Source organism: Pleurodeles waltl, chromosome 3_1 (genome assembly GCF_031143425.1).
Source record: "Pleurodeles waltl isolate 20211129_DDA chromosome 3_1, aPleWal1.hap1.20221129, whole genome shotgun sequence".
NCBI lineage: Eukaryota > Metazoa > Chordata > Amphibia > Caudata > Salamandridae > Pleurodeles > Pleurodeles waltl.
The window spans coordinates 240,365,011-240,390,832 of record NC_090440.1 but is presented as its reverse complement, the minus strand read 5'-3'; the positions used below and the strand labels follow the sequence as shown (position 1 = coordinate 240,390,832).

Sequence of the window (25,822 nt, the reverse complement as noted above, 5' to 3'; positions counted from 1 at the left end):
AGCCTTGGAAGAAGCACAGAGTGAGCAAGAATGTCTAGTTTGAGAACAGAGTGCTGGCCTAGGCAAAAACAGTCAGATAGAGAGAAAATAAAACAAGACCGTAAAAGTGGCTACTGTAACTATAATAAAGCAAAGCCGAATAAAATGTATCTAGGTTAAAGTGCACAGCGCCAGGCCTAGAATGTTAAAATAATGTGCATGGAGCTATAACTAAAATGGCTACACAACACTGGTAATTGAAGACTGGTCCAGATGTCAGAATCTGTAATTCAACCCGAATACGGCCCCTGTCAAGACCACATCAAACTTTAGTGCAGTGGTCCGTAGAATCAGCAGTTCTCAAACATCGCAAATTAATAAAGTGACAAAGAAGGTAGCAACACTGAGTGTAACATATAAAGAAAGCAAGAGTCCCCACTCCAAGATTTGCTTGTCACTTGTATTACCAGTTCTATCTGAGAAGCTGAGGCTATTGTGGCACCTTGCTATCTCAAAACCAACACATCTGAGACCATTGTATATCACTAACCTCTAAATAGTCGTACATCATATGAAGTCTGACAACAGAAAGCAAAAGGGAAATGGTTTAAGAGGCCGACATTCTAATTTAAGGCACTACCAGTAAAAGCTCTGGAGGACAGTGCGGCAGCAAGTAGATGTTCTGGTGTTCGGCCCTTCTTGGCCATATCTCCTTTCATACTTGGCATTTTTATATTGAGAGATTTTTTGACTCAGATCATTAGCTTGTGCAGAATTTGGTTGCTCTACTCTAAGTGATGTTAATAATGCTGTTTTCAAGCCTGTTTCTTGGGACTGCATGCAGGCTTGTCCTCTATTGTGGCCTTTATCTAGACCTCTTTCTGTTACTTCAGAGGGCACAGTGAACAAGTTCTGTCACTCTGTTCAGGTCTGCACCTGGTCTAGGTCCTCTTCATCTGTGCCACACATGGCGGTTCTTCTCTTTTGCATTATGTCAGCTCATATTTTTGCTGTATAAGGGTTTTATTTGTTTGTGGCTGCTGTATCTTAGCTGTCTTCTACTTGTGGGAGGCATTGCTTCTATTTTGAATGTGTGAGGTCCACATTTTAAGACCTTGTGGGGGACTATTCCTGCACCTTTGCTCTCTGTAAACCACACTTGTGACTTCCTCATGAGTTCTGGAGGTAAGGATACGGTGGGGGATGGGTACTTTATGTTCTGCTGTGAATGGCTTGACTCACACATCCAGCCAAGTGACCGGATCTGGTTGCCATTTGTTTGTGCCTTCCCACTGCTCCTGTTCAAGCACCTTTGACACAACAGGAAGTAGAGCTCTCTGTAGACAAACTCTATGCAAGTGTCCAGTGACCACAGAGGAGCTTGCTGCAATGTCACAAAGGCTGGCGACGGGCCCTTCAGTCATGATCTTTTGGAGTCTTTCCCACTGGAGGGAATTTTCAAAAGGCGAGCTTTCTTTTTTCCATAGAGGAGTTCATGTGCAATACTTCAGTCTCAAAGACTAAAAGAGTGAGTAAGTTCCACCTGGATTCAACTATCTGCCCCACAGCTTACACATACATTTCTGCAGCATTCGAAATAACCTTTTCAATATCCTTGCTAACTTACGAAGAGGAATAGTAAAGTATGAGTTAATTTAGTTGTTAGGATTTTCCCTTAAATAAACACTAACAGTAATGTTATACAGGTGCTTAATGTTGTGCGCATAATAGGAAGCCAAAGAGGTTTCAGCTTACTGGAAGCACTAAGGGTGGAAACTGGAGATCATCTGAATGTTTAGCCCATACCTGCTTCTATTAAACGTATATTCCTCTCTCTTTCTTTCTCTCGGCAGGTGGTGATGGCCGTAGCTCAGCTCTACTTCCATCTGGCACCTAAAGCGGAGGTTGGCGTGATTGCCAAGGCGCTGGTGCGTCTTCTTAGGAGCCACAGGTCTGAGAGGACTGTACTTCCTCTAGCTGCTGCCTTGCCATTATTGTACTCTTGTACTGCTTTGTTCTTCTGGCCCATGTTGTCTCAACACCCTCTTGTTTCTTTTTTCCTCTATATTCTCTGTTGTTTGCATTTGCTTTTGCTCTTTTCCCTTTTCGTCTTCTTTTCTTTACCTGTTCAGCTTTCTTCCTCTTTCTACCTTTCTTTATATTTTAACTTCGTTTTGTGTTATTTTCCTATAGTGGTTGTTGTTTTTGTCTCTTAGCTTCCTTGCCTTGTTTTATTCCTTCTTCTTTTTCTTCCTTCCTTGGTGGTGTCAAGGTTTCTTGATGTATATGGGAGGAGGAAGAGGCACTTTCCGTGTTGCCTGGATTCCAATCAGATGTTAGACTTGTTGTTGCTCAAATGCATATATTGAATTTACAGTTTAAAATTGTGGAAAATGTACTTCAAAATATTCACTCTGTAGAACAATGTAGAATATGGGACCACCCACTGACTTCTCGCAGGCACAGTAGGTCATTACAGACTGTAAACAATATGTGTAGTCCATCAATGAATGTGGGTGGTGGCAGCATGTTTACAGCTGCAAGTAAGCTCACCTTGACTGCAAACACGACTCCGTCACCGACTATGGTCTGCAGTGGCAGGTGGGTCTCATTTACCCAGGAGCATGTCCAACTCAAGTGAGTCCCGCTGCTGCTTCCTGCTCATGCTGTGATTTCCTTTGGCATCATAATGCATATGGTGGGAAGACAAACAATCCACCCAGAGTTACCTGCTTATTATCTCTGTCATCTTCAAACTCTACATGGAGCTGCTTGGTGTTTTACTCGCTTTTAACAGCAAGATTCACTAATACGCCAACTCTTCTTGAAAATCTCCTGTACTCTACATATAGAACACTTCGAACACTGGCTGCACCTCATCCAGACTTGGATTTCCAGCACCTACTGAAGGTCAGTCCAACCAATACAGAATTCCCGTTACTGCCAAGAGCAGCAAGCAAGAAATAGTACAGACATGGCCCATTTACATAAACTTTGGTGGCTTTGAACTTCAACTTTCACTGAATGTCAGGTCAGTTGTATTCACCTTGGATGCCAATCTTACCCTCAAGGAACACCTTGCCAAAAAAAAAAAGACGGCTTGGTACCAGCTCTCTTGTCTAAAGAAACTGAAACCATTTTTTCCAGAAAGCAACTTCAGAACTGCTGTTCAGGAACTTCATACAACAACATCTGGACGGTGGTAATGCTGCCCTGCTCCATGCCCTCTTGGACTAAACACAGACGCACCTTAAAAGTATTCTACACATCAGGGTCAGACGAAATATGATTGATCACATTGTCCCCGTCCTGATGGAGTTCCATTGGCTCCGCTCGCCAGACCACAACATCTTCAAAAACCGAGGTTTACCATTTACAAAACCATGATAACCAGCACCCTTGCTGACCTTGTGGACCAACTCACCACCTGTAGTGGTTCTCGGCACACCCATAACCAGAACACCATGAGATTACAGAATACTAAGTGTAAAAAGAAAAAAACTAAGCAGCAGGCCATTTCCATGTATGCACGCAGGATCTGTAAAAACATACCAATATCCATCCAGACTTTCCCAACACTGCTTCAGTTAAGGAAAGTGTTGCAGTCGCACCTCGTTAACAAAGAGTTCATCATAATGCAGTAACAATCAAATAACCAGCTACGTCTTCTATCACTCACTGACTGTATGCTTGGTTTTGACACTGTATCTGCTATGTTACGCCACACAAATGCCCAGGCAGACATACGTTTGGCCAGTGCATTGCTTCATCACGGCTTGGATCGGTGAAATGGAACAAAACCCTAGAAATTCAAGAAGCAAGAGCCTGACCAAAAAATACAAGTTGTAGCTACATGTCCACCATCATCCAAGATTAAGATGAGAGATATGAAATGACAAAAAGGTAGAGTGTGGGATTGGTGTCTTTGGCTTAGTCAGGCATCCGCACTAACAATTCTGCAAGTGGATGGCAGCAAACGATTAAACTAATTTACTACCAGCAAGTAATACGCTATGTTCATATAACAATGATTTCTTTTTTTTGACATAACGCTAGAAATGGCAATTCAAACTTCGTTGACATAAGTATTTTGATCATTGGTGCCATACTCCCTTTGAAACTCCCTGCATAGAGGTTGTCTAAGTTATTCTGTTATTTGTTACTTCATAAAGAATTCAGTTAAGCACAAACCAGTCATTAAAAGAATGTATTGTTTGTATTCACACCAGACACCTCTCAGGCGCCCCCATTATTCATTCCCGATTGCAAATTGAGTACCTAAAAGCTTTGACATTTGGTGTAAAGAAATGGCTCCCTGTTGCAGTTACCCCCCACTTTTTGCCTGATACTGATGCTGACTTGACTGAGAAGTGTGCTGGGACCCTGCTAACCAGGCCCCAGCCCCAGTGTTCCTTCACCTAAAATGTACCATTGTATCCACAATTGGCACACCCTGGCATTCAGATAAGTCCCTTGTAACTGGTACTTCTAGTACCAAGGGCCCTGATGCCAAGAAAGGTCTCTAAGGGCTGCAGCATGTCTTATCCCACCCTAGAGACCCCTCACTCAGCACAGACACACTGCTTACAAGCCTGTGTGTGCTAGTGAGAACAAAATGAGTAAGTCGACATGGCACTCCCCTCAGGGTGCCATGCCAGCCTCTCACTGCCTATGCAGTATAGGTAAGACACCCCTCTAGCAGGCCTTACAGCCCTAAGGCAGGGTGCACTATACCATAGGTGAGGGTACCAGTGCATGAGCACTGTGCCCCTACAGTGTCTAAACAAAACCTTAGACATTGTAAGTGCAGGGTAGCCATAAGAGTATATGGTCTGGGAGTCTGTTTTACACGAACTCCACAGCACCATAATGGCTACACTGAAAACTGGGAAGTTTGGTATCAAACTTCTCAGCACAATAAATGCACACTGATGCCAGTGTACATTTTATTGTAAAATACACCCCAGAGGGCACCTTAGAGGTGCCCCCTGAAACTTAACCGACTATCTGTGTAGGCTGACTAGTTTTAGCAGCCTGCCACAAACCGAGACATGTTGCTGGCCCCATGGGGAGAGTGCCTTTGTCACTCTGAGGCCAGTAACAAAGCCTGCACTGGGTGGAGATGCTAACACCTCCCCCAGGCAGGAATTGTCACACCTGGCGGTGAGCCTCAAAGGCTCACCTCCTTTGTGCCAACCCAGCAGGACACTCCAGCTAGTGGAGTTGCCCGCCCCCTCCGGCCAGGCCCCACTTTTGGCGGCAAGGCTGGAGAAAATAATGAGAAAAACAAGGAGGAGTCACTGACCAGTCAGGACAGCCCCTAAGGTGTCCTGAGCTGAAGTGACTCTAACTTTTAGAAATCCTCCATCTTGCAGATGGAGGATTCCCCCAATAGGGTTAGGATTGTGACCCCCTCCCCTTGGGAGGAGGCACAAAGAGGGTGTACCCACCCTCAGGGCTAGTAGCCATTGGCTACTAACCCCCCAGACCTAAACACGCCCTTAAATTTAGTATTTAAGGGCTACCCTGAACCCTAGAAAATTAGATTCCTGCAACTACAAGAAGAAGGACTGCCCAGCTGAAAACCCCTGCAGAGGAAGACCAGAAGACGACAACTGCCTTGGCTCCAGAAACTCACCGGCCTGTCTCCTGCCTTCCAAAGATCCTGCTCCAGCGACGCCTTCCAAAGGGACCAGCGACCTCGACATCCTCTGAGGACTGCCCCTGCTTCGAAAAGACAAGAAACTCCCGAGGACAGCGGACCTGCTCCAAGAAAAGCTGCAACTTTGTTTCCAGCAGCTTTAAAGAACCCTGCAAGCTCCCCGCAAGAAGCGTGAGACTTGCAACACTGCACCCGGCGACCCCGACTCGGCTGGTGGCGATCCAACACCTCAGGAGGGACCCCAGGACTACTCTAAGACTGTGAGTACAAAAACCTGTCCCCCCTGAGCCCCCACAGCGCCGCCTGCAGAGGGAATCCCGAGGCTTCCCCTGACCGCGACTCTTTGAACCTAAAGTCCCGACGCCTGGGAGAGACCCTGCACCCGCAGCCCCCAGGACCTGAAGGACCGGACTTTCACTGGAGAAGTGACCCCCAGGAGTCCCTCTCCCTTGCCCAAGTGGAGGTTTCCCCGAGGAATCCCCCCCTTGCCTGCCTGCAGCGCTGAAGAGATCCCGAGATCTCTCATAGACTAACATTGCGAACCCGACGCTTGTTTCTACACTGCACCCGGCCACCCCCGCGCCGCTGAGGGTGAAATTTCTGTGTGGACTTGTGTCCCCCCCGGTGCCCTACAAAACCCCCCTGGTCTGCCCTCCGAAGACGCGGGTACTTACCTGCAAGCAGACCGGAACCGGGGCACCCCCTTCTCTCCATTCTAGCCTATGTGTTTTGGGCACCACTTTGAACTCTGCACCTGACCGGCCCTGAGCTGCTGGTGTGGTGACTTTGGGGTTGCTCTGAACCCCCAACGGTGGGCTACCTTGGACCAAGAACTGAACCCTGTAAGTGTCTTACTTACCTGGTAAAACTAACAAAAACTTACCTCCCCCAGGAACTGTGAAAATTGCACTGTGTCCACTTTTAAAACAGCTATTTGTCAATAACTTGTAAAGTATACATGCAATTTTTATGATTTGAAGTTCCTAAAGTACTTACCTGCAATACCTTTCGAATGAGATATTACATGTAGAATTTGAACCTGTGGTTCTTAAAATAAACTAAGAAAATATATTTTTCTATAACAAAACCTATTGGCTGGATTTGTCTCTGAGTGTGTGTACCTCATTTATTGTCTATGTGTATGTACAACAAATGCTTAACACTACTCCTTGGATAAGCCTACTGCTCGACCACACTACCACAAAATAGAGCATTAGTATTATCTCTTTTTGCCACTATCTTACCTCTAAGGGGAACCCTTGGACTCTGTGCATGCTATTCCTTACTTTGAAATAGCACATACAGAGCCAACTTCCTACATTTGGCATGTACATAGCCTGGAACTTCCTACATGTCTAGTACATCACATGTCTTTGAAGATGCAGGCAACGTTTTCCGGGTCCTAAAAGCAACATAAGTGGGAAGGTAGATCCCGGACATGGAATGACAACGCTTCACACAAGCTGCTCTCTCTTTCCATTTTGCACAGTTGAATACCGGTGATACCTTGGACTGTAAAGCAAGCTAGGAAAGTATGCCCCTCCCCATTGTTGGATACTTAGAGACGGTGATAATTGGGCTGCTAGTAGGCCCCTCACGCCCATTTGACCTGTTGCAGCTGCCCCAATGATAAAGTTAGATTTGTCCCTGGTTGTATTTTTAGGTTATTGTCATAACACAGAAGTAGCCGGGTAGCGGGGGTAGGAAAGTGATCTATCTTGTTTGGGGATTCATCGGAGGATACATAGGGTAAGCTAAAAGAGGAGTGTTACCCATGGTCAACGTTGGCAGAGATTACATAGAAGACCTCGAAAGGGATTTTATTCATATCACAAAAAATGCAGTGTTTTTGGGCAGGGTAACGCAACAGTATCAATAATGAAATTGCTATTAATAACAAGGCACACCTTCATAACGGTGGCCCGCTGAAATAAATACTGAGCCCTTTGTGTGGTACTGTTCTTTACCTCATGCACTGAGAGATGGATCCCATTAAGGGACCCACCTCAGAAAAATATAGGGGGTTATTCCAACTTTGGAGGAGGTGGTAATCCGTCCCAAATGGGACGGATTTACCACCAGCCGTATTACGAGTTCCATAGGATATAATGGACTCGTAATACGGCTGGTGGTATATCCGTCACTTTACCGTCACTTTTGGGACGGATTACCACTTCCTCCAAAGTTGGAATAACCCCCATAGTGTCCGTTCCCGGGGATTCAGTCATAGCTTTCTGTCAGTTCTGTCATTCCAAGGCAGCCGAGCATACGTTACTGATATTTTGTAAGTAAAATGCCCTTGCCCTGATAGAGAACAAACTGAGTGTCTCATTTGCATAAATACCACGCCTAAGCGCTAAGAGGGTATGTGGTCCGAATCCCATCAAGGTTGGACTCTGGCTTTCATTAGTCTGAGGACGGTAATGTTTGGTTGAACAACATTACTATTTATGGCTCACCTCTGAAATGTTTCCCAAACCAGTGATGACACAGCAAGTTTTTGCACTTTGTCTGACACTACGTCTTACATTCTAATGGCTAGAAATTGGTAGGAAAACATTTGAAAGAGGGTAGCCATGTTGAAGCTGCTAAAAATAATAGTTTATAATATAGTCTGGTTCATAAGGAAAATAGAACGAGTATTATTTTCTGTGGCTCCTCCCCTGCTCCTTGGATGAAATACTTATCACATGAAATGCTGCCCATGGTTGTGTGTATAGAGGTAATGCTTGACAATGCCAGCGCTAAACAACACTCGGAGTGATGGCCACAAACGTGGATGGTTAATGTTCACTTTATCTGCCACCAGGGTATGGCAGTCTGCTATGGGATTACCATGCTTAGTTTATTGTGTGTGCCACAGATTGTTAGGTTATGATACTGCATGTTTGATCACCATATCGTTCACCAATGACTTGGCCTGCTGTCTCTTTACAAAGAAAATCTTTATAGATTTTAGATGAAAAAAGTTTATCATTTAGACATGTCCGTTGGTCGTCCTTCTGCCTTCTTGTAACACGACCTTTGTGACAGCGGAGGGTTGTATTGTCAATTAGCACCTGTTGTCAGGCGAACAGAAGTCAGCCAGTCAGGTGTCTGAAAAGCACCATGTGATCAAAAATGAAACATTAATCGGTAGCACAGTTTCTGATCAGGAGATTCAAACTAGCATCTGGGATACCTTTACCCCAGCAGCTGCTAAGCCTTACCCCCAGTGTTTGCAAATACTGAGATGAGTTCTGATCACAGCCTGCCGATTGGCCAATCCTTGGTCATGGCATGCATGTTGAGATATGCACTAGATGTGAAAGGTCCGTGTGTTTCCTATTGTACTGTCTTTCATGGCATGCAGGGCGGAGCTTGCTGACCTTATCTTCTTTGTCTTCCTTGAACCATGCAGTGAAGTGCAGTTTGTGGTCCTCCAAAATGTGGCAACGATGTCTATTAAGAGACGGGTGAGTGTTTTGTCTTTGTATTGACATATTTATGAGTCTGCTGTTTTAGTCACATTTGTTACAAGGGAGAAACACCCTCTTAATAGATGTGACAAGTCTGTTCCTATCCGTGCGAGCTTCACACATACTGATCCTTCCATGCAGCTTGGTATTACTGTCATTGGACTCCCTGGACCAGGATGGAAAGTAGTGTAGTGTCTTGACTTGCTGCTTGACCCCTTGTTGCTTAGGACAGGTTAGACATTATCTCTTTCTTCGTTATCTTGAAGTTCAGAACTGGACAACCAGCTATTTTTGTCCTCCTATGAGATTTTTCCCATTCATAGGTCTAGGCAGCCCTTGACCATAAACTGGGATTTACAGCTAGATATTGTAGTTCAATATTTGGTTGTTGACATATATCAGTTGTTTACACATTTCAAGTGAAAATATATTTCAACACCAATTTGAATCCTGCAGGTTGCTGATCTAATACCTCACGACACCCCACTACATAGGCACAGCCAAGATAGCAAACTGGTTCACCCCGCACTAAAAGAATCGAAGCAGGTCTGCAGACGTCTAGAGTGGAAATGGCGCACCAACAAGACCCCTGCAAATGATGAAACCTTCAAAAACGCTGTCAGACATCAACACCAGCTCATTAGGACCTCCAAAAAACTCACCCTGCAACAACCCATCAATAAAAACACCCACAACAGCAAGGAACTTTTCACCGTCATCAAAGAGTTCACCAACCCCAACTCCAACTCCACCAACATCCCCCGTCGCAAGAACTCTGCGAAAACCTCGCCAACTACTTCCACCCAAGACCTCAGACAATTACAACAGCTTCACCACCGAGGGCCCCCCCACTACTGTCACCAATAGCCTGTCGAAGCATCACCACACTCCCCCCCCACCTCCTCCGCTGGAACAACATCACTGACAATGAGACCCACAACATCATGGCAACCATCCACTCAGGAACATCCACCGACTCCTGCCCTCAACACATCTTCAACAAAGCCAGCTACATCATCGCACCCAAACTCCAGCATACCATCAACCGCTCCTTCGAAACTGCTACCTTCGCAGAAAGTTGGGTTCACGCCGAGATCAACCCACTACTGACGAAACCCACTGCCGACCTGACAGAGCTCATGAACTACCGGCCCATCTCCCTGCTCCCCTTTCCAGCCAAAGTCATCGAGAAGGCCGTCAACAAATAACTCACTTCCTTCCTGGTAGACAAAAACATCCTGGACCCCTCTCAGTCGGGATTCAGAAGCAACCATAGCACCAAGACAGCCATCCTTGCCGCCACTAACGATATCCGCACCCGCCTCGACCAAGGCAAGAACGTTGCCCTCATCCTCCTGGACCTTTCTGCCGCCTTTGAAACAGTCTCACACGACAGGCTACACACCCGTCTCCATGACGCCGGCATTCGAGACTCAGCACTGCAATGGCTCTCCTTGTTCCTCACCGACAGAACACAGAAGGTCCGACTCCCCCCACTTTCTCTCGGAAGCCACCAAAATCAGCTGCGGCGTCCACCAAGGCTCCTTGCTGAATCCCATCCTCTTCAACCTCTACTTGACCCCACTGGCCACCGTCGTCAGAAGTCACGCACTCAACATCGTCTCCTATGCCGACGACACCCATATGATAGTCTCCTTCACCAACAACCTGACCACTGCCAAGAACAATTTCCACAAAGGAATAAAAGCAGTTGCCACCTGGATGAAAGACAGTTGCCTCAAACTGAACTCGGACAAAACAGAAACCCTCATCCTCTGCTCCACACCCTCCGCCTGGAACGATTCCTTGTGGCCCACCGCACTATGAAACGCCCCCACCGACCACGCCCGCAACCTTGGCGTCATCTTAGACTCATCGCTCTCAATCGACTGACAGTTCAGCGCCGTCTCATCGGGATGATTCCACACCCTCGGCATGCTTCGAAAAATCTACAAAGTGGATCCCTACCCAAGCCAGGACAGTCACCCAGGCCCTCGTCAGCAGTCGGCTCGACTACGGCAATGCACTCCATGCTGGTACCAGCACCAAGACCCGGAAAAGACTACAATGCATCCAGAACGCCTCCGCCCGTCTCATTAAGAACGGGTGAATAGCCGTACTTTACAAATCCCTGATTGATTGATTTGAGATGGTAATGAGTTTGAGACACTTTTGACCTTGACTCAATAAGAAGCAACGGTCAGAGACCAAATATTATGTATTCCATAATGCAAGCTGCCCAGCCCCCTCCAGACAAGACTTCAATTCTCAACATTTATTCTCTTACTACTAGGGAGAGGAAAAAGCACGAGAAAGAGCAAAACAGAACGGAAGTTGATGGGAGAGGATTCTTCGCCAAGATATTTTAAACAAGCATTTTCAAAAACCTGTATGTTGGGCTTGTAGACAGTGCTTGCTCACAGCATACTGAAATATGTGCTTACAAGCAGACACAATCGCATATCCACATGTAGAGGCAGACATAGTAGCAGGCGACTATGCACACAGACAACTTAACGGCCACCACTGCACACAGGCAATGACCATACGGGGCACCTTTACACAATGGCACTATATTCACAAGCATGCACAGGCACAAATGCAGATAACCAAAGCACAAAGGCACACATACAGCCACAGACAATTCACATGCAAGCACACAAACACACCTGCAAAGCTGCCGAATGGCCCCTCGGTGTGTATATATAATGACCCCATGTTATATACAACTCACTCAGATGTAGGTAACTTGTTCTCTTCTTTTTGGTTCTCCAACCCCATGGAAGGCAAAGATTCTGCTTCTAATTTTGTAAACTTTAATTTTGTCCATAAAACTTAAGTTTGTGTTTATTATTTTGACAAGATTACTTGGTTTTCTACTTTAAAGGAATACACTTTGACAATTTGTAACAAAGGAGATAAACTAAACATTCAAACTTTCAATTATTTGACTTAGCCAAGCTGTTAAACATTTTCATTAGCATGTGATTACAGACAGTGGGTCACAGTAATTACCAAATGCACACAAACTTAGAAAACATGCCTAAAACCAGTGCTTACTTTGTAAATATAAATGTGCTGGTGCCCAAAGTCCTCCTCTCAAACACGTGTCTGCTGCAATTAAATGTGCGAACACAGAATGCTGATGCAGTGTAATCCTAAAGCCATCTCAGGCCTCTCTAATCCATCTGCAGACACTCCCTGCCCCTTCAGCTCACTCTTGCAGCTTGCAGCTTTCTGCTTTCTACCATTATGACGCTTTTTCGTTTTTCTCTTTCTCCGTCTTTCCCATATGTGTTTTTCGCTCGCAGTAAATACTTGAGGCACCAAAATAAGCATCAGCCCTCAAAAATAAGTGCCGGTGCGGAGCACAAATTAAGCACTGCCTAAAACTAACACTTTCTGTCAAGACGGGAGTTCTTTCTAACTGCACCAATGAAAACCTCAAATATCACAATATCATATTGTTCACGTTAAGCTGCAGTCCTCAGTCTTGATGCTTCTGTGCTTCTGTAACTCAAACAACCCAAGATTACGGTTTTCTGGTCACATCTTAGTCCTTTCGATTTGTCTTAAAAACGTGGCTAATATGAGTGATGACAGATAGCATTCATTAAACCAAACCTAAGATTTGGACTAAACATTCATGTTAAAACACGCGGTCTACGTTTTGTCTCTGGAAATCAGTAGACTTGGGACTTTTTGGAAGAGGAACTTATGGATTCGGCCATCAAACAGTTAACAGAGCAATTGGTTTGAGCTGTACCATTAGCTTTAAGATTGATGTCCTCTGCTGCAGCAGAATGTGCTTCAGGAGTGTCTTGACAACGCTCAGGGCAGTTGTATAGTAAAGTTCAGACCGAGGGCTTTGTCACTAGCAGAATATTACCCCCAAATGACCACAGAAAGGGTTTTTGAAATTATTGAAGATATAGGAACGGCAGTATGAAGTTGTCCCTCATGGCTCCTAACAGCTTCCCCCCCCCCCCTAAAAGCTTTGTGAGTGCTCCAAATGGTATTTACAGTGTAGCAGTAGTGTATACTACCTTTTTGTTAAAGTTGCCACTTCTATATTCCATTTATCAGTTCACTACATCCGTGCAGCATGGTACAGGTTGCTCGCTGCGTGCCTGCATAGCGCAGGATGCAGGGCAGACCTTGAGGTGATGTTGCCATCCCACGACAGCAAGTGCCTGTCACTGCTGGAGAGGAAGGTTGTAGGATGCTGGCTCCTACTGGTGGCTGAATCAGGCAGAAGGGAATTGGGATCATCCTTCTTTCTTTAGTGACACTTGGGTTGCCAGAGCTAGCATAATGGAGCCACTCGTGGGTCTAAGGCACATGCTGGCATTACAGGGAAGAACCCATCAATGATGGGAGGAGGCACTCGGAGATATCAATTTGGGCCCACAAGGCATGCTGGCCAGGTCGTGTTAGCAATATCAATTAATAGAACCCCCTTTTCGATTAAAGAAAAATATCAACATGAACGGGAGAGGGAAGCTCTTCCAAAACTAAATAACCACAAAAAAGAATACAGCAACAAAAGTGAATCAGACGACCGTAAATAGGTTACCATAATATAGGAGACAGACTTACATTTTCAGAATTCGAAATGCAAAATGGAAAAACATAACTGTGTTGAGCTGGATGCCATCCGGACTGTGACCTACCATTTGTGGTCCTTTTTTGTGCTGAGCAGGCTCAAAATTAACATGAGGTTGAAATACATCAGCACTGAGAGGTGACATTTAAACAAGAACACAGAAAACATATATAAAAATGTAAATGTGTAGATTTGTAACATGCATAGAAATGTGTTCTACTTGTATTTATTTTTTTAGATCAGCAGCAATTTATAAACACATTCCAAATGACTTTGTCTCTTGTTTGTGAAGAGATATATGGACCATTCAAAGATTGTTACTGTTAATTGTGAACGTATGTTTTCAGATTACTGTATAAAACTTGGTTTTACATAAAAAGTAAAGCAAAACGAATCCCAAATAAATATATAAGTATGATCCGCTGAGTTGAGACTATTTTTTTATTTATTCTGGAGTAGAGATACAAATTCATGGATAATCTCATTGAAAGGTGATCTGAGAAGCAACGACTAATGCATGTTCCTCTATTTGAAAAAAAAAATCTGTCCCCACCTTTACAAATAAACAGCATCCATAACTTCGCTCGTCATTGAAGGCCGCCTTTCCTTCTCGTGGCTGCCAGACCCGCAACGATGGCAATGTCTCTTTCAGGAATTCTTTAATGAAGATAAGGTGTTAAGCCTGTCCCTGGTCCATGGTTTTCTGGAAAAATACATTTCCATCTGCCCTTAAAGAAGTAAACTACACCTGAATAAGAGAGGAAATCCTCAGGTGCTCTTATTCGTACCTCATTTTTAGTGCATACTTAAATGAGGGCAATGTCCTGTTTGACCCACATGCCCGCCTGGGTGAAGTAAAGTGGGGATACTGGGCTGGTCTCTCGTTGGTTCTGGAGGATACAGAACTGTCAAGTAGGACCACCTGAGGTTTCTTGCACGTACGAAAGCGAGTGTCCTAAGTGACTCTATGTAGAATGTTGAATATGTAAGAGTGCAGAAGGTTCAAGAGCCCAGTTGAGGTCAGTTTAATTTTTCAAATCCTGGGACAAAGGATGGGTTGTTATTCTTATCAATGTGTTTGCACTACTTTTTCTTTGTGCTCCTATGTTCCTGTGGTTGTGTTTGTTTGGTCAATGGCATTTGACTCGAAACTTCTTTGTTCTCCCAGGGGATGTTTGAACCCTATTTGAAAAGCTTTTATATCCGATCCACCGACCCAACACAGATCAAGGTTTTAAAGGTAAGCTCTCTTTGTGTTTCATTTCTTGGCTACTATGGTGCTAATCATTGATGAACCTTTAGCCATCGACCAGACCAATAACTAAGATAGCAGGTATTATTTTTATGTGGTTTACTTGTGACCGAAACAGTTGAACTATGCCACTTCCCAGAACACAAAAGGACTAGGGTCCATATTTATACTTTTGTGTGCCGCATTTCCACCATTTTTTTATGCAAAAGCACTGCAAACTTACAAAATATAATTGTATTTTGTAAGTTTGCGCTGCTTTTGCGTAAAAAAATGACGCAAATGAGGTGCAAAAAAAAGTATAAATATGGCCCTAGGTGTCTGGTTGATTAGTTGTAAAAAAGGAGAAGCAATTATTTTGCAAGGTCCAGCTAAACAGACATCTTCCAGCAGCTACATACCTTTCACTGTGATTTTAAGTTTTTTGCTAGAATTGTGCTTGGGATTCTAACACATAATATGTGGATTGTTATGCATACCTATTTTCTTGAGTAGATGTATTCTGAGATTATTGTGTTTTCCCATGACTATGACAGACTTTGTGGACTGTATACTAGTCTAGTCTATATACTATTACCATATATTTACTTCTACATGATTATGAAACAAAGAGTTGCTTCACTTTCTCTTCACTGTTTTGTTGATGCAGGTCTTGAATCTTTCTCGGAATAACTCACTTTTCTTTTTTCATTTCCCTCAAAGTTGGAGGTTCTCACTAATTTGGCGAATGAAACAAACATTTCCACCATCCTGCGAGAGTTCCAGGTATGCAGAATCGTGATGTCTGGTGATCGAAGGATACCAGTGCCCTTTGGTCTCCATGCCCCCAAAATAGTCTGATGCTGAGTACTTTGTTCAATATAGTATTTTCCATTTTCACAAATCAATTTTAATGTAATTAGATGTTTAGGTTTCACTGTATATTTCACGTTACATTGTCTTTGGTGTGAGTTTTTGGCGAAGGCTCAGAGTTTGTATTTTGTGTCTGTGCAGCTTCAGGCTTAGGGCTGATTTAGAGTTGGATTGTATTAAAAATTCCTTTGATTCGTGGAAGAAAAGCTAAATCCAGAGACCACATATTATCGCTATTGAGTCTCCTCTAGATTTAGTGCTTTTTCCAGAATTCAAAGGGTTTTCTACTATTATGTAATATACATCATGTATGGAGCCTGTAATGTTTTGGTACAGGAAGAATTCCTCCTAGAAACCTTCACCCCTAGGGGTTGGCCTTCCACCTCAGTCAATAAAATATTTGAATTTCCTCAGTTGGCAGAAAGCTTTTGCATGTTATACTCTTTTTAAAACTTGTAATCTTTAAGGGATTTTATGGGATTTGTTGTTATCTTAATTAGTTATACTGTGCAAATGGTATTTGGTCCTTTACAAGTCAGGAGAAGTCCCATGTCATGGGCAGAATTCAGTCCTGGTCTCATGGACACATTCAGGTCGTTATGCAAGAAGTGTACAAAAGTTAGATGTACAGACCAGAGTACTTTTTTTGGTCCCCTTTACTCATCACATTTCAAGGTTTCGTTCAAGAGTTGAATTATTTTCTTTATTTTCATGATTTGCATTGAAGCTCAGAACTGTACAAAGAATATGCTCCCAATCCTATTACAAGTAATCTCATGAGAAGGGAAGAAATCCTCACTCAGGCGAGGCAAAATTAAAGTTGAGCCAGTGCTTGGAGGGGTTTGAGACTAGTGGGCTGACTTCTAAACAGCTAGAGGAGGCTCAATGCTGGATAGATGGGTAACTGCTCCTTCTTAACTCCATCTACCTGTATAAATAAAGCAAAAGACTGTGTTTTAAAATTGTGTTATGGCAAATAGGTTTTACTTCTAAAACTTGCACCTCCGTTTTTTGAGTTTCGAATCAGCCCATTGATTAGCCAGCAGCAAAACTCAATACAGGGCATTTACCAATATGTAAGAGCGGGAACAACTGTAGATCAAACACACCAGTGTTTTGAGATGTTTCAGTTCGCAATTAAACAATATAACTACTGTATGGTTAGCAGTATGTAACAACATAACCATTTCTACTGACCTCTCGCAGTTATCATCAGTAAATAATAATGCATTTCTGCTTCCCTCTGGCCCATATGTACTTTTACTAGACCCACTTGAAAGAAATGGTCAGCGTGGGCCAGTGAGTCTCCTCAGATTTATTTTTTTAATGCATCTTTGTGACTCTAGTTAGGAAAATATCCAAGGTGTCCACTTACAGGTGTGGGCCTATTTAAACATCCTTTAAACGGGGAAATTTGAGGGTGCGTGAATCATATCTTTGTAAAGGTGTGCGTGTAACAAATTTGGCTAAAAGCACTAATTTATTACCTTGGATTCCTGTCCTGCCCTGAATTATACAAATCTCTGATGATGAAGAAACGCAAGAAACAGCTCTGCTATCTTTGAGTTACATAGCAAGGGATCAACATATCTGAACAACATGGGTCCCTGTATATATAACATGATTCCCTGGTCCTCACTGGTAGTTCCGCTTTGATTCTCAAGACCAGATGAAGTCTTGACCTATTTTAATAGGATGAATAAAGAAATACACGTTACAGAGATTTTAGCTGACAAAGTAACTGATTTGAGTCTTCTCCCATTACGATAAATGTGTTGTCAATTCTAACTTGACATAGAAGAACGAAGGAAATGCTGAAGACATTTTAAGTGTCCTTGTATAAAGAAATGCTTTAGAGCTATAATATTGCATGTTTGCAATTTAGCGTATTTTTGCAGAGCCTTAGTGACTTGTTGGACATTTCTAACATATGCTTTTGTTTTTTCACAGACCTATATTCGAAGCATGGATAAGGATTTTGTTGCAGCCACAATCCAGGCCATTGGACGATGCGCCACAAACATTGGCAGAGTCCGTGACACTTGTCTGAACGGACTAGTGCAGCTCCTATCCAACAGAGATGGTAAGGAAAGGGATGGGCTGCATATGAGTGGGAATTAAAAGGACTTAAGCCCACCATTTACTATGCAGAGCTGCATCATACATGCCATGTGCAACTTTTAAAAAAATCACTCTGAAATGCCTTTTTAAAATTGCAATACAGCACACACATGCCATTTGGGCATGTGTGTGCTGTTCAAGCGCACCACTGTTTTTCTGGCGTGCACCAAGGGGGGCCTTTTGCCTATTGCCATCCTAGGTTTTGCATTTCCCAAATAGCAGTTTCCTAATAGGAAACCGGCCCATTGACACAAATGCAGTGGGATTATTTATTTGTGATTTCCTAATTGAGATTCCTACTTTGTAGGAATCGCTATTAGGAAATTGGGATCTCTGTACATAGCATTTGTATTTCCTAAATAGCGATTTCAATGAAGTCACTATGTAGGAAATGCAAAATTGCATTTTACTACATCTGGTCGTAGAATCTGTGCTAGAATAAAATCCCGACTCATGATCAAAACCTTGTGTGCCCCGAAATCTAGGTTGTGAGTTTTACAGTTAATTCCACATGCCCACAATTTTTCTCAAATATAATTTCCTCTGGAGCACCTGGCAAACTTTACTTGGGGAAGAAATCAGAAAGAGCAAAAATGAGCAGAATTTCAGTGTTGTAAAACTGATATGTTCTCCCATATTCAGACCTGTAAATCTCACAAATGTACAGTAACTTCACCCAGGGAAAAATGCACATTGTGTTAATGAGTTTCCCCCTGAGCAATATTACTGCAAGTTAATTACAAGCAACTGTGGCTGAAAGACTAAATGTTAGGCAGTGTATACATTGCCTTAAGTTAGTGTCAGGGATTTTTCCCTGTTCATATGGGTAGAGAGACATGAGTAATACACATTATTTTTTGTAGGAGTTAGTAGAAGAGAACACGAAATGTGATGTGTGTAAGGTGGTGGATACACATATAATGTAGCATCATATTATTCAGCATAGAGACTGTAGCAATATTCCTATTTGATTACACAGGCAACTTGATTCTGCATTGCTCCTACCTCACTCACAAAAACCACATCTTTGGCCCCAAATACCTCCTATAAAGTGCAGTAGGGGAATCAAAAAATTGGGGAAACTGTTAATTTACAGTGGTGAAGCAACAAAGAGAATCTGATAATCAAAGCAGGAGTTATTTTGGAAAATAGTGATTTAAGGAGGAACTTACCCCTTAATGTGGAGGTTCAGGGAAAGCATAAAAAGTTGGGGAGACTGGTCGGTGACCAATAGCAGTGAGGCACCACTCAAAATGTTGTTTGGAACAGTGTAGTAGGCAAGGAATGCATCATTTGTGATCCCAAGTTCTGTGGGCAAGCTACATGCTAATGAAACAACTGGAAGTGGGAGGGGAGGAAAAGGGAGAAACATGATAGTCATCTTGAAATATGTTCAAATATACGATCTGGATAACATAGACACACAGATGAACAGGAATGAACTTCATTAAGTATTTCCAAGGATCATAATCAGGTTCATCTCACTTTAGATATTGTTGTGGCATAGTTCGAATGAGTCAGGTGGTGTCTGCTCAGCTCTGTGCTTAACCACAAAAAGTGGCTGAAAACTTAGGTTCTACATAAATGTGACTAGTGACATAAATGTAAAGGCATAAAGAAAGCATGTCAATTATAGTGTGGCTCACAATGCAATATGACTACTTTCTTTAGAGACATTTTTTCAGGGCCTGTTGAAAGACTTTCTCACAGCGTTTTTAAATGTATTCATTGTAAGTTTTCCCACTTCATGTATGCATCCCTTCCTTCTCAGTTAGTTACCAATAGAGACATAGAAACAGCCGTGTGAGATAAACATGTAGTGACTGTCCTTATGAATTCATGATCTACGTTTCTGACTTTGTCTGCAGTGCCGTCACTAGACTGTATGAATTAGTGCCCAGTGAATGGTGTAGAATAGCCCCAGTGAACACTACTTCTAAAGGGTGGTGCTCTTAGCATTAACATTTGCCGTGAAGTGCATGTTATTCAGGTTGAAGGAGGAGGATGTGTAGTATCTTGAAGATGATCTAAGCCCTTCTAGACCCATCAAAATTAGTGTTTTGGGAATGTAGTCTGGATTTTTTTCTACAACGTACACATACAATTTGTCTGCGTTTACAGGGATTTCACTAATTGCTGCAGCATCCATTTACCAAAACCACAATTTTTCGGTCCCCAGTGAACAAAACCTCAGACCCACAGCTTCCTGGGCTGCATTTTTTAGACCCTTGATTGATGACTACTTCAGCCAATAAATAAAACGACAACTCACCCAGTGCCCTTTGCCTGCAATGCATCAGGACAAAGACGCCACCTCAGAATATTTTTTCCGCTGTCGGATTTGGACGTTCCAGTGCCAGCTTCTGCACCGTCGAGGATTTCCTTGGGAACTCCAGTGCCAGTCATCAAAAACTCAGATCCAATAATACAAGAACAGTCCACTGCATAAGCAATGATGCAGAATTTATCTTCAGGTCAGCTCAATGCTACTTAGACAAAAAAAAGGTTATATTCAGAATGACTGTTGAAGGAGACTGTTATGAAGAAGTCACCCTTCCAGTTTTGCTCTAGATGCAATACAAAATACCTCTGGGTCGCCTAGCATGAACTGTATAACCTCCACATGTCCTCAGTGCACAAGGAATCCACCTGCTCATTGTGCAAAGTGTTCAAGGGCAAGAAAACCATCCAATACCGCCATGAATGGCACAGGCCATGTAGGAAGCTAACTCTTTATGTAGTTTACCAAAATTAGGTATACTGAGCGAAGAGTCCAGGGGTTCCCTTACTAGTGGACAGGGGCTTGCTCTAGCAATCTCAAGGTGCTTTCTTAGGGGGTAGTGTGGTCGAATAGCCTTAGGTTTATCAAAGAGCAGCGTTAGACATTTGATGCACGCACACAGTCAATAAATGATGCACACGACTCGATAAGGAAATCCACGCCAATTTATAAAAATACTCTTATCTTTATATAATTTTAGGCACCAAGAGTATCAGGATCAGGTAAGTAAGTTTCGAGTTATGAATTTTTCCAGGTTTGAAAAATCAATTTCTGAAGTGCTAATTTTATCCTGGGGAGGAAAGGCATAAGGCATATACTGCATACAGGTAGTTTACAGCAACTTACAGGACTAATCTTCTGGTGTTAAGGTAAGTATAGGGCAAGGTCCAATTCAGCACCAACAGGTCAAATCAGGAGGTACTGTGGCTCCAGCGTTTCAGCATCAGGAGCCCTAATGTTATCCTATGGGAAAAGGAACATATACTGCATTCGGGCCCTTAGCAATGGCTTACAGGACTGTTCATCTGGAGTTAAGGTAAGTATAAGGCAAGGTCCAAAGGAGCACCAACAGGTCACTTCGGGACGCACTGGGGAGATGGGGTGCAGAGGTACTTTTTTAGCGTTAGGTAGTCCATTGTTGGCAAACCCAAAGTGGGCTTTGGCTCTGGAGGGCCTGGGGACCATGCTGGCACCATTGACCCACTTCACCCCGGGCTAGGGGGCAAGGGCGCAGTGGTGCTGTCCAGAGTCGGGTTTTGGCAGTTCGGAGTCTGCTGGGTCTTCTTTGGGGCCTGCAGGGTGCAGGGAAGCAGCTCTGTTACTCTACGGGAGTCCTGGTTACTTTTCTAAATGCAGGCAGTTACCGCAGACTTTTGGTGGCAGAACAGTTGCAGGACGAGTTGTCTCTGATGCAGTTGTCGAGGACAGCAGGTAGGTTGGTGGGTTGGAGGCCGGGTCAGTTGCTGCTCCTCAGTTCTTGCTTTTCACTGCCTTCTTCGGTAGTCCAGTGATTCTGGTGCCAGGGACTCCCCTAAATTCTGAATTTAGGGGAGTGTAGGTTAATAGACAATGGGCACTTACCCCTGGGGTCGCAACGCCCCGTATATGACCACTTCCAGTGGAGAGTTTTCTTAACCTTGTCCCAGAGTTTCTATTTCTGCCATCACCAAAATGGCAGACTTTCAAATTTTGTGTCCACATTAGGCAGCTCACCTTAGGGGTGGACACACCTTTCTGACTATTAATTTTCCCACCTACCCAGGTGCCAAATGGGATCTGAATCAGGAGGGTCGGCATCTACTCCTCTGAGGAGAGCCAGATCTGTAAAGCCCCCACCTTGAAATGCAGATTTGCAGGTCATTGTGTTGGGAGGGGTGTGTTAACACCTCTGCCAGAGCCAGGTTTTTTCCTGACCACCCGAAAGCGGAAGCTGTCACCCTTGGGGGTCAGAAACATGTCTGTTGGTGGCAGGCTAGCTAAAACTAGTCCGTCATCACACCAACAGTTGGGTTTTTCAGGGGGCACCTCTAAGGTGCCCTCTGGGTGCATGTATTAATAAATGCATCACTGGAATCAGTGAGGGTTTTATTAATACAAGATGTTTAATATCAAACATCCCTAGTTTCAGTGAAGCCATCATGTAGCTGGATAACTTATACTGACCAGTGTCCAGCGCATGTACCTAAAATGGCTTCCCTGATCAATTACGCTGTCTAAGAATCAACAAAAACATAGCAGAGGCATATCTTAGCTTGCAGATATGTCCACACATGTAATATAATACGCCCTGCCTTAGGTCCAGGAGGCCTGCTGTAGGGTTACTTACATATATGGCATGCAGTGTTAGTTGACATGGCACAACAGCTGAGTGCCATGTTGTGTTTTCACTTTTAGCTGCACCAAGACATGCAGCCTGTACTGGCAGTCTGTGTCTGCATGAGCTAGGTAAGGGGTCCCTGAGGGTGGCATAATACATACTGCACCCCTGGGGACCCTCTTTGGTACCCATGCCCTACGTACGTGGGGTACCATTTACTTGGGGCTCACAGGGTTGCCAAAGATATTGCCAATTGGAGAACAATTGTATAGTTTTAGAGAAAGAGATCTGGTACTGGGGACCTGGTTTGCAGGAACCCAGTGCCCTTTTTGTCAAAATTTCATCAAATACCAGGCAAAAAATCGGGATAAACATGTCAAAAAGGGGTATTTTCCTACAGGCACACAAGATACAGTCAGGATCCATCCAAAAGAGTGGATTTAACCATACTGAAGACGTTAAGAGTGTCGGAAGAAGGGGGCTAGGCTGGTCTTAAGTCGTTGCTGGGGCACCACAGCCCAGACGTCATATCCTCCTACAGACTGGAGGTTGAGTGGAAAGAAATCCCTTTTCCAAAGAGCACAGGGCCCAAGACAAAGCAACCCCTTGCATCCCTATTTCTCCACATGCACCCAAGGATTTTCTGTCCAAGGATCTTTCACAGATGTCGAACGCTGCTCCTGGGAGTGTCTGGAATCAAGCTAAGAGATAAGTCAGATGAGGCACCAACCTTAAGATTTGGCTTCGGAGCACAAGACCTCTTGACTCTGAGAGACCCCTCATCTCCAGGAAAGCCTAAGTGATGCACACTGAGCCTTGACACTACTCGACTTCGGCTTGACCCAGGGGTGCAGAGAAACTGCCCTGTGAATCAAAATCAGCTGCAAAGCAGATTTCAATGCCAGTTTCAAGGCCAGCCTCAAAGCATTCCCCCACGCCAAAATCAGAGAGCCCCCCTCACCTCTGAGTTGCCTGATGTCAGGCAAGGGAAGATATTTTTTTTCATCGTGAATCTTTTCTGGATTCACATCTTGTGCATTATTCCACCATCTAGTGGTTGGGTCTGGAATTCTCCACTATTTTGTAGTCCTTCACTTTTGATTTCTGTTTGTCGGTGGGTGTTGATGGAACCACCATTTGGTGTTCCCTTGTGACATTGTCCTACTTCCTCCGGATGTTACCACCTTTGGTCACCATCTTTATATTCTTTTTTCCGCCTTTGGGTCTGGATGTTTGCTGTGAGAAAATTTTTTGGAAGTCTTCGAAGTTGTGTAGTTTGTCAAAACCGGGAGAAATTATCAACAGAGAGCTGCCGAAGAGGGAAGTTACAGAAGAGCACGTTTTTCAACCAACGGATCAGCGAGGTGCCCGTTCAGGGTACTCCCTGTTCAGACTAATCGAAAAAACATTGTTCCAAATTTTTAAAAATTGTCACAATAAGTGCGCCCAAAAGGAAAAACATACGGTGGGTTGCCTCTGACTCCAGTCGAACATCAGAGTAAGGATTGCATCACCTATGCTGTCTTCATGCCAAAGACCTTGAGGGTAAGAGAGAGGGAGAGGATGGTCCACCACACGTTGCAGGGCCAGAAGTCCACACCATCTTTCAAAGAGCTGTTGAGCGATGATGAAGAAAACGTTGCAGAGGGAGCAGAAGCAGAAACATCGGAGGATGACCAGGAGGTCATCGATGTAGAGGAGAAGCCATCTAAAAAGAGCTGAAAGTCGGAGGTAAGAGAGACCTGGCCCTTCTCTAAGACGTCTGAGTCTGAAAAAACTGACTCATGAACAAACAAGGGAGTCTCGGGGTCGAAACACTCTCTGCCCATGACAAGGAGTCTCACGGAGTCCTGGAGGGGGACTCAGGTGAGGGGAAAAGCTCAAATAAATTCTGTAACGGTGAAGGATAGAATGGAAAGAGATGCATCAACGTCAAAAGCACCACAGTCAAGAGCCGCTCACCGAAGCTCGACAGCTGAGTCATTGTGAAAATACTCGAGGCCGAAATGTCCATGCTTCTGTAAAGAAAGAAGGAGTTCAACGAAAGCCTCAATGATTTCAGAATTCCTCAAAAGGCTTCAATGCCATAACACACACCTGAGATGGAAGTTGCGGAAATACAGCCTCCACTCACACCAGAACCTCAAGAAGAAGAGGAAGAGCTTTTCTGTGTGGAGGAAGAGTATCAAACTGGAATGTATAAGGCTTCAGAGGAAGGTGAATACATTGAACAACAGTGGGAGGACTTGGAGGCAGACTCACCTGAAGAGGGTGTAGAATCTTACTCATCAAAGCACTCACCTCCAGATGATATTGGAATGTACAATCTGGTTATAAAGAATGCAGCTGACAGATTTAATGTATAGCTATAGGAGGATAAACCATAATCATGCTTCCTACTGGAAACATTGCTGCCTGGTCCGGCAAGGAGACGGTTTCTACCCATGCTTCCAAGCATCCTTGACCTGGGGAGGGAAGCTTTTAAGGAACCAGCCACTTGTAGAGCAGTGACTCCAAGGGCAGAAAAGAAAGATAGCTATTCCTCCAAGGACCCCTATATATAAAAAGCACTGTACCTGCGGAGTCCATAATCACGTTGACAGCCAGAAAGAGGGCCACCATCCCCTCAACCTCGTGGCCTCCCACGGAAAAAGAAAGCAAGAGGATTGAAATAATGGGATGGAGGTTTGAACGTAGTGCTGCAAACCCGTGGTGCATTGCAAACTTCAGTGCAATACTCAATGGACATTATCCTCAGCATTGGCAGGAGATGGGAGAACTATTAAAACACATATAAAAAGAGGGCAGCTCATCTTACCAAAAGCAGAAAAAAACATTGCTAATACATGTTTAAAATGTGATTTAGACGCGGCATACACATTTAGCCGTCAGATGATGAGGATCACAATAAGGTGAAACTCATGGCTGAGAATTTTGGGTTTTAAGCCAGAAGTTCAGGTGAACATTATAAACACACCCTTCAATGGACAGCAACTGTTTGGAAACTCAGTGGATGAAAGTGTCAAACAGCTAAAAAAGGACAACAAAATAGCAAAGTCCACTGCAGTTTCGAGGTGGATTACGAAGGGGAATATTCACTACATCATGACCAACCTTAAGAGGTAATTTCCAAGCAGAAGGTTCTTATCAAGGCTTCCAAAGTGGCCCCCAAACTGCCACAACTCAACAGAGCTGGCAGCATCAGCAACAGGGGTGCAGTTCTTTTCGAGGAAGAACTAGCAGGAAAGGACAACCAAACAGAGGAAGCTTAACCCTGTTAACAAAGAATACAAGATT

At 43.9% G+C, this 25,822-nt stretch overlaps 1 protein-coding gene across 6 annotated transcripts in view; it reads left to right on the top strand.

Annotated features, from left to right (window-relative positions):
- Window positions 1-25,822, top strand: part of AP3B2 (adaptor related protein complex 3 subunit beta 2) — a 332,461-nt gene that overhangs the window by 158,016 nt on the left and 148,623 nt on the right. For all 6 annotated transcript variants that reach the window (XM_069222320.1, XM_069222318.1, XM_069222319.1 and 3 more), the window contains exons 9-13: window positions 1,833-1,930; window positions 9,042-9,096; window positions 14,874-14,945; window positions 15,657-15,719; window positions 17,757-17,889. In XM_069222320.1, coding sequence (XP_069078421.1) covers window positions 1,833-1,930; window positions 9,042-9,096; window positions 14,874-14,945; window positions 15,657-15,719; window positions 17,757-17,889 — 421 coding nt within the window. The remainder of the gene's footprint in view (window positions 1-1,832; window positions 1,931-9,041; window positions 9,097-14,873; window positions 14,946-15,656; window positions 15,720-17,756; window positions 17,890-25,822) is intronic.